Source organism: Leptosomus discolor, chromosome 6 (genome assembly GCF_034619465.1).
Source record: "Leptosomus discolor isolate bLepDis1 chromosome 6, bLepDis1.hap2, whole genome shotgun sequence".
In the NCBI taxonomy this organism is placed as follows: domain Eukaryota; kingdom Metazoa; phylum Chordata; class Aves; order Leptosomiformes; family Leptosomidae; genus Leptosomus; species Leptosomus discolor.
The window spans coordinates 65,095,114-65,104,986 of record NC_141396.1 but is presented as its reverse complement, the minus strand read 5'-3'; the positions used below and the strand labels follow the sequence as shown (position 1 = coordinate 65,104,986).

The window sequence follows — 9,873 nt, the reverse complement described above, 5'->3', positions numbered from 1 at the left end:
TGGTATCTACAACCAAAGCTGTCCTCCTGGAACTCCTTGTTCAGCTGCGCAACCAAGTCCTGGAAAATGCAGAAATTCTGCAGACTGGCTGGCTGGGTTGGCCGGAACTCCCTGGGTTTTGGTAAGCTCTGCACCTGTATGCACAGAGAAACGCTTCTGTTCTGAGCTAACGGCTCCTGCGGGATCCTGTGGATCCACAACCTGTGGACTCTTAAGCCAAGGCCACCCCTCTCATACCTACCCAGGAGGAGGTTTTCTGAACAAATACAATGGCTGTAGGTGCTTTCTTTTCAGTCCCAGCATGTCAAGGTACACCGACTCTCCACGGAGTCTGCAAACATCAGTTCAGCACCTACAGCACCTTCCCAAATTGCCAAAGGCCTGGATCAGGTCTCTCCTCCTGAGCAGAGGAAGGGGTGATTACTCAGACGTGAGAGCTAACCTACCCAAGCAATGTGCTTTAGCCACTACATCTGTCAGAGCTCTGCCTGGGGATGGATGAGGAGCCAACCAAGAGCTTATGGGCCAGGATTAAAGGGAGGGCAGGGACAGGTGACATTATAGTGGGGAACTGATACAGGCCACCCAACCAGGAAGACAGAGTGGATGAGGCTCTCGATAGACAGATAGGAGCAGCCTCCTGTTCACAAGCCCTGGTCCTCATGTGGGACTTCAACCACCTTGATACCTGTTGGAGGGACAAGACAGTAGGGCATAAACAATCCAGGAGGTTCCTGGAATGCGTTGGTGATAACTTCCTTCTCCAAGTGACAGAGAAGCTAACGAGGAGAGGTGCTATGCTGGACCTTTTTTTCACCAGCAGGGAGGGGAACATGAAGCCCAAGGGCAGCCTTGGCTGCAGTGACCATGAAATGGTGGATTCGGGATCCTTAGGGCAGGGAGGAGGGCACACAGCAAGCTCGCTACTGTGGACTTCAGGAGAGCAGACTTTGGCCTCTTCAGGGATCTGCTTGGTAGAGTACCATGGGATACAGCCCTGGAGGGAAAAGGGGCCCATGAAAGCTGGTTAACATTGAAGGATCACCTTCCTCAAGCTCAGGAGGGATGCATCCCAACAAAGAGCAAGACAGGCAAAAACACCAGGAGGCTCGCAGGGATGAACAAGGAGCTCCTAGACAAACTCAAATACAAAAAGGAAGCCTACAGTGGGTGCAAGCAAGGACAGGTAGCCTGGGAGGAATACAGAGAAATTGTCCGAGCAGCCAGGGATCAGTTCAGGAAAGCCAAAACCCTTACAGAATTAAATCTGGCCAGGGACGTCAAGGGCACCAAGAAAAGCTTCTATAGGTACATTGATGATAAAAGGTAGACTAGGGGAAATTTGGGCCATCTCCAGAAGAAAATGGGAAACCTGGTTACCCAGGATGTGGGGAAGGCTGAGGTACCCGATGACTTTTTTGCCTCAGTCTTCACCGACACGTGCTCCAGCCACACCGCCCAAGTCGCAGAAGGCAAAGGCAGGGGCTGGCAGAATGAAGAACCACCCACTGAAGGAGAGGATCAGGTTTGAGACCAACTAAGGACTTGAAGGTGCACAAGTCTATGGGACCTGATGAGATGCACCCACGGGTCCCAAGGGAACTGGCGGATGAAGTTGTTAAGCCACTGTCCATCACGTTTGAGAAGTTGTGGCAGTCAGCTGAAGTTCCTGCTGACTGGAAAAGGGGAAACTTAACCCCCATATTTAAAAAGGGAAAAATGGAAGACTCAGGGAATTACAGGCCAGTCAGTCTCACCTCTGTGCCTGACAGGATCACGAGGCAGATCCTCTTGGAAGCTATGCTAAGGCACATGGAAAATAAGGAGTTAATTGGTGACAGCCAACATGGCTTCACTAAGGGCAAATCATGCCTGACAAATTTGGTGACCTTCTATGACAGGGTTACAGTGTTGGTGGATAAGGGAGGAGCAACCAAGGTCATCTATCAGGACCTGTGCAAAGCATTTGGCACTGTCCCTCATGACATCCTTGTCTCTAAATTGGAGAGACATGGATTTGACGGACGGACTACTCGCTGGATAAGGAATTGGATGGATGGTTGCACTCGAAAAGTTGCAGTCAATGGCTCGATGTCCAAGTAGAGACCAGTGATGAGTGTCGGTATTGGGACTGGGACTATTTAACATCTTTGTTGGGGATAGCGGGATTGAGTGCACCCTCAGCAAGTTTGCCGATGACATCAAGCTGTTTGGTGCGGTCGACACGCTGGAGGGAAGGGAGGCCATCCAGAGGGACCTGGACAGGCTGGAGAGGTGGGCTTGTGCAAACCTCATGGAGTTCAACAAGGCCAAGTTCAAGGTCCTACGCATGTGTGGGGCAATTCTGAGCACAGGTAGAGGCTGGGGGGGAGAACGGATTTAAATCAGCCCCGTGGAGAAGGACTTGGAGGTGTTGCTTGACACGAAGCTCAACATGACCCTGCAATGTGTGCTCGCAGCCGAGAAAGCCAACTGTATCCTGGGCTGCATCAGAAGAAATGTGGCCAGCAGGTCAAGGGAGGTGATTCTCCCCCTCTGCTCTGCTCTTGTAAGACCCCAACCTGGAGTACTGTGTTCAGCTCTGGGGCCCCCAGCATAAGAGGAACAGGGACCTGTTGGAGCGAGTTCCAGAGGAGGCAAGAAGATGCTCAGGGGGCTGGAGAACCTCTCCTGTGAAGACAGGCTGAGAGAGTTGGAGTTGTTCAGTCTGGAGAAGAAAAGACTCCAGGAAGACCTTACAGTGGCCTGCTGGTACTTACAGGGGGCCGACAGGGAAGACCGAGAGGGATGGTTTACAACGGCATGTAGTGACAGGATGAGGGGTAACGGTTTCAAACTGAAAGAGGGGAGATTTAGATTGAGATGTAAGGAAGAAATTCTTCCCTGTGAGGGTGGTGAGGCACTGGAAGAGTTTTCCCAGTTGTGGCTGCCCCCTCCCTGGCAGTGCTCAAGGTCAGGTTGGATGGGGCTTGGAGCAACCCGGTCTAGTGGAAGATGTCCCTGTCCATGGCAAAGGGGTTGGAACGAGGTGATCTTTAAGGTCCCTTCCAACCCAAACCACTCTATGATTCTATGGAAAGGTTTCAAGATTAGTTAGGCTACAATGGGAGGAGGTGGAAAGTGTGTTAGCTATTCTCTGGTTAGGTACTACACCCTCTACCTCCCTACCAGAGGGTAATGGCAATCATCCTACCCACTTATCTGACTGGCTTCTATGAGAAGCCTTTGCCTTTCGCAGACCTCCAGGCTGGCTGTCAATGTCCTTGGAAACACCATACAAATCTCCCCATCCCCCAGATTTGGTTTCTGGATCCCACCTGGGCTTAGGCAAGTGCAAGATGCCAAGTCCCCAGTCCTATTAGGTCTAGACTCGTCTGTTCATGCTCAAAAGTCGAGCTTTCACACAGCTCAGGAACTGTATGGTCACCACTTGCAGGAAGCTGGGATCCTCCAGGCTGGACAGATGCTGACCAAGGGTTTTTCAAAATCACGTTGTGGAACTGAGGGTTCCTGCATTTTCCTTTTTTGTTCTAGCCCTCGGTGACTTATTAACCTCACGACGCACATTGACAACATGTTCCAGGACATTGCTCATACCTTCGGCTTGTAAGTTCATGCACGTTATTTGATTTGCATATTGTTGTATTTGGTAGTCTTCCCAAAGCGAAGCAAAGCGAAGCACAACTTCTTGCTTAAGCCTTCAATCCAGCCATGACTGCTCTGCAAGCATGCAGTTTTGGTTTCTCCCTGAGAACTTGTTGGCTTTTTGGCTTGGTATATTAAACTCTTTTCACACTAGTAAAGCCTGGAAGCATCTAGAAGGCAAAGATTAAGCTAAAATGCCCAGGGAAAGCTCAGATCAGCAAAATATGATGTAAGGAAGGTTTGAGCGGTTTTGAGTAGGCACCTCGTCAGCTGATGCACAGCTCAGTAGAAGCTGGCGAAGCTGCATCAACTGAAAACCTGACCTTCTGCCTTTATGGATCCGTTCATATTTCAACACTGTCCTAGCTCCATCATCTGAAAGGTGTCAGACACAACATGCTTTCTCGGCTCGCTGGCCTATAGGCACGAGGTGAGCTTGTGTGGAGAATGGTACAGGAGGTTAAGGGAGGCCGGTTATCAGAATCATTGTGTCGTCTTAGAATTGCCTCAAAGGTTTGAGAATAGCCCTATTCATGAGAAAAATGTCATTTTGCAGAAGGAAAAAAGCATTGCAGTAGTGTTTTCTGAGGTGTGGTGTTGAACTCCAGGGCCATTTCCAGTGAGTGAAGAAACATAATGAGACTAAAACCGGGGGAGGAGGGAAATAAAAACTGATATTTTGGTATGTTCCCCATTTGCAAAGCAGTTTGAAATGTTTGGTTTTCATTTTGGCATGGTGTAGAAAAAGCACTGGCATCCAGGAAGGCCAGGCTAATGCTGAGCTGCCCTTCCCCACCCAGCTTTAGCTAGGATGAAAGGCTATGAAGGAAGGTCTCTATTAGTGTTCCTCAGACCCTAACCATGACATCTTTTGGCTGATTCCATCCACCATCCTGAGGCAACGGTCAGAAGAGGAAATCTCCTTTCCAGCCCCCTTTGCAGGGGCCTTCATTAGGCAAGTGAGAAAAACTCTGGATAGGTGCAAGATGCCATATATTGAACACTGACTCGAAGTGATAGCCTAGGAGAAAGAAGGTGGCCTCAGGATGGAGGGTGAGGACAATGTTTAGTTAACATAGTGTGGACTGGGGAGAATGTGGCCGTTTTCCTACCTTCCAGCCATCAGCAGCTCTCTTAATCAAGGAGGACGAGGTGCTTTACCTGGTGCGGGTCCCACCACTATGGGTGGAGGCTGTCATGAAGTGTAGACCTGCATTTTCTCCGTTATGAGAACATAGCCCAGATTCCATGCATCTGAAGCCAAGACTGCAGCTCAGGGTATGGGTATGTGGTGCATTGCCTACAAAGTACCATATAGTTATTCTATATGACCCCTGAAACTCAGGTTTGCACTGCTTTTTGTTTTGCCATGGCCCTAACCTAAGGCCTTAGGATGAATGACCTTAGTCAGAACTTCTTGGCTGACCTCAGTGGCCTCGAATCAAGCCTGGTCCTGTCTAGACAGGAGCTTATTTCCTAGTGGAAGAAAATGTCTTTGGAGGAGGTCCAAGCTGGACCCATAGGGAAGAGGAGAGTTTCCCAGCCTTCTGCCATGCCCTCGAGAGAGGGTGTTCACAGGGCTGACCAAAGCCATGTGTGGTCCCTTCACTGGCCACTATTCATTGATTTCTCTCTTTCACAGCTACCAGGGAATCAGCCTTTGTCCATGCCATTGCCTCTGCTGGAGTGGCTTTCGCGGTGACCAGATCCTGCGCCGAGGGCTCGGCCACCATCTGCGGCTGTGACACCCGCCACAAGGGCTCTCCTGGGGAAGGCTGGAAATGGGGGGGCTGCAGCGAGGACGTGGAGTTTGGGAGCATGGTGTCTCGGGAGTTTGCGGATGCCCGAGAGAACAGACCAGATGCTCGGTCAGCCATGAACAGGCACAACAATGAAGCTGGAAGGACCGTAAGGACATTTAGTTTCACCTTTCTCCATCTCCCATCAATCTTTTCTTACCTGCCGTAATGAACAGTGTGAGGGAACCGAGGGAAACAACTGAACATAAAACTGGGCAGTTCTACATCATGAAACGATGATACCTGCCCTATGATAGTTCTTGTCAAGGAGGTGATCGAGGTCCCTGATCTATGAAAGCTATAAGTAAATTCACCCACCCAGATGTAAATGTCTACCTCGGAGTCAGTTGTCCAGACTTCTTTTATAGAGAATGGATCGAGTCAGACAGGTCTAGCATGGGATTTCATCCCAGCTTGAGGGAGACATTTGTAATAGCTCAGCTAATGATGCCCCAACTGTGCCTGTTCCTCTCCATTGGCTGCAGGACGAAGGTGAGCTGTACAGCCAGGGATGTCCGTACTGTAGACATCTGAAGTTAAGAGAGATGGACCAGGGTTTATGGGGAGGATTCAGCTGCTTAAGCAAATGCACTTTAGTATAAACTGAGATACCCTGAAGTATCCAGCCTGTCCTTGGGCCGCTACTGGGAAAGACTGTGTGTCTCCTGCAGGTCCTCCACCATCTTGGGACTGATGCCTTAGACACCTCTGGAGCTCACAAGTGGCCTTAGATGTATCTGTTTAGGCAGCTGAATCCTAGTTTAAGCACAACTGTCCATTCCCTTGGGATCACCATTCTGCTCTGTAGGCTTGAGGGTGGGGAAGAGCAGGAAAGCATTTCTCACCACCCCTCTTCTCAACATTTCCATTTCCCTGGGAATATTTAAATAAAATAAGAGGGAATGTGACTTTGGTACCTCCTGATTAAACTTGGACCATGCCCTAAAGCCAGCTAATGTGTTTTGGCTTCAAACAGTCATGGAGTGAAATGTATAAGGAAACAGAAAGCACAAAACCTTGCCCTCATCACAGTGACTGCCTCATACACAGTGAATCTTTTCCATAAGGTGGAACAACACCAGTAAGAGGACATTCTCTTTTTCATCTCAAAAGTAGCCCATAAATGCCAGAAGGATGTAATCTATGGGAAACAATTTGTGAAACTGAACCACAAACTCCCGCTAATGGAGACCATGCCACAGCTTCTCTGAGATAAAAGCATTTTTTTTTCATGTAGTGAACTTGAGATGTTTGGGAAGTAAACTTTCACCCCAGTGGAATAGATTAATATGGTCTTGTCCCTTCAGCAGAAGGCCTTACACGTGTCTAGGTGGACATTTGACTGTGCAGTGAGCTATAGCAAAGCCACCTCAGCTGAACTGTTCTAGGAAACGACTGTCCTCAGGCAGGCTAGGACTTCTCTGTGAGCTCCTCAGGCAGACCCCATCAAACCCAAGTGGAGTTATCCCACCTCATACCACAGGAGAGCTGGTCTGAAATAGGGAATACAACCTTTCCAAGGGAAATACCACCAGAAACAAAAATTGCCTGCAATGCAGATGACTACGAGCAATAATGTGGTTTCGTCCAGCACTGGCCTGAATTATCCCAGGTATTCCAAGGTATCATGCATTGCTGGTGGCAGTTGCTGGGGTAGGTAATGAGATAAATAGGGCTGTGGACAAGCTGGGTAGAGCGGAAAGGAGGGATTCGCCTTAAAGTAAGAATCCATGGAAAAATGGAGCTTTGAGAAAACATCCCTGTGAATGCAGGCCTGCAGAGGTCTTCTTACTATATGTCTTGTTACTTGACACTGAGTTATTTTCAGACATTTTACAGATGTCAAAGATTAGGGAGCAGATGTCACATGATTATCTGCAATCCTACTGTTTTATAAAGCAGTAGTGTTTTCCATTCTCACCGTGCCAGCCCTCATGGGGTAGCTCTTCCAGGCTTCCATACTCAAGTGTTTCCAGCTAAACCTGAGCCATAGGCAATGTTTCATATTAGTTCCCATATGAGCTCAAACCCTACCACTATGCCAGAAGCTTTGATTAAGTTCAGCGTGATTATATGAACCAAACATTTTGTGGTTCTCTCTCATCGCTAATTACAACCTCCTTTGCGGCGGGTGATACTCCGTAAATAACACAGGAAAGCACCTGGTGAACACCAAGGTGCTGATTCATGGCAAATCTTTTGGACTCAGGCTGGCACTAGTCTGTTCACGTACCTGGAAATTTGCTGATCAGTCTGAAAACGCAGATTATCAAGTAAGTTGCATAAGGCTGTCTCCCACCTCAGAATACTGGAGGGCAACACCTCTAGAAACCTTTAGACTAATTTCATAAGAGGTAAAAGTGAATAGCAAACTTCTGGGATCAATAATCACCGTTCCATTTATTCCAGGGCAGTGTTTTATGTTGAAGTCTGAGCCTTTCAAAATCAAAAGTTGGGCTGCTATTTTTTTTCTTTGGTTTTAGAAGAATCACAAGCCTGGCTTAAAAATAAAAATACATTACTTTTCAGGTTTCTGAACATAGCCGCAGCAAGGCTAGGACCTTGTTTGCTTAAGTAAACATGAAACATATGTAAAAGACGGAATGCTGTGCTAGACAGTTAGGACGTTTCATATTTCTTTAATTTCTAATGGAATAGCTGTATATTTCATTTATGAATACATTGGTTTAGTAGGTTTGTGTGTTTGTCGCTTCTCTGCCTAGATGTGTCTGAATTGTGTTCTTGGGTGACAGTGCTGCACATTGATAAGGCAAAAGTCAGTACACACAGAAAACTCTTCAATCCTTAGTGAAAGCACTTGGTAGATGTGGGTGTGAATCAGAGATAGTCATTGAAAATAATCCAGTTGCAGGGGTTTTATCTCTCTTAGACCCAACATCTGTTGAGGGCATTGGCTGGAGGATAAGGTGATTTTTGTTCACGAGTGTGTAAATATATCTATAAAAACGCTGCAATTCTTTAGGAAATCCTGGCAAAACATCAGAATGAAATACGTGTTTTGATTACAGGCTAATGGCTTCCTTCTTCTTTGCCTTTCCTCTCCTCTTTTTCAGTCTATTATTGAACTCATGCATCTCAAGTGCAAATGTCACGGCCTCTCAGGCAGCTGCGAAGTGAAGACCTGCTGGTGGTCTCAGCCAGACTTCAGGGTCATCGGTGACTACCTCAAGGACAAGTACGACAGCGCTTCTGAAATGGTGGTGGAGAAACACCGAGAATCCCGTGGCTGGGTTGAGACTCTCAGGCCCAAATACAACTTCTTCAAGGCTCCAACCGAGAAGGATCTGGTTTACTACGAGAACTCACCAAACTTTTGTGAGCCCAACCCTGAGACAGGTTCCTTCGGGACCCGTGACAGGATCTGTAATGTCACTTCCCACGGGATTGATGGTTGCGACCTTTTGTGCTGCGGACGTGGGCACAACACGAGGACTGAGAAACGGAAAGAGAAGTGCCACTGTATCTTCCACTGGTGCTGCTATGTCCGCTGCCAGGAGTGCATACGAGTCTACGATGTCCACACGTGCAAATAAAGCAGGCAAAACCCTTCGCTGGGCTCCAAGTGGAGAAACGGATTTGAGCCTGCTTCCTCTGAGGTTGCAGACACGAGAGAAGTCTACTTTTTTTCATATTAAAAGAACAAAAACTTTAAAAAAGGCTAAATCTGGCTGGATAGAATAGGTCTAATGACTTCTGGGCTATCCCGAGGCACATCTGGCAGTCACACAAGTTACGCCCTAATAATGCCTCCTGTAGAAGACAGCAGTTTTTCAACAGCTGACAACACAGAGCTGGAAAGAAGAGCATTAGCAAAAGCATGGATTTGCTCTGCTCTCACCCACCTGAAGTGACTCGTGTGATTAAGTGTCCTTTTGAAAGACTTACACCTTCCTAAGTATCTCCATTTCCCTCAGCCAGGCAGAGGCTGCGTTGGACAGCAGCATTAAGCTTTCTGAGATCTATCTACGTACCCAAATGGCCAGAGTTTGTACAATATGAGCATCAACAACAGCAGCAAAAGAAATAAAAGTGGATAAATTAAGGATTTTTTTAAAAAAAATAATGCAAATACTCCTTTGCTTTTGCCCTGATACCAGAGAAGTCTACAAATATATAATAGAGCTGTAGAGTGGGCAGGCTCTTCGCGTGAGCTTCTTAGCGTAGTAGCTTCTGCCAGTTGGACATAGGATTTGGTGACACCTGTAGAGAGGGAGGGAGGGAGAAGGAGAGGGAGAGAAAGAGAAAGAACTGCTGATGGTTTCCTGCAAATGCCCTGTTGCCCCACAGGCGATGTGCATGATACGGAAAAGTTCAGTGCCTGGTATGTGAAGTGAAGAGGACTCAGCGTGTGCATTGAGAAGGAGACAGCTCCATGGATGAATATGTTGCTCCAGCTGTGGCCTGGTAC

The 9,873-nt window shown here is 47.8% G+C and overlaps 1 protein-coding gene across 1 annotated transcript in view; it reads left to right on the top strand.

Annotated features, from left to right (window-relative positions):
- WNT3A (Wnt family member 3A) overlaps nt 1-8,998 on the top strand; it is an 85,920-nt gene extending 76,922 nt beyond the window's left edge. The window contains exons 3-4 of the mRNA XM_086467431.1: nt 5,288-5,553; nt 8,519-8,998. Coding sequence (XP_086323557.1) covers nt 5,288-5,553; nt 8,519-8,998 — 746 coding nt within the window. The remainder of the gene's footprint in view (nt 1-5,287; nt 5,554-8,518) is intronic.
- The last annotated feature ends 875 nt before the right edge of the window (nt 8,999-9,873 follow it).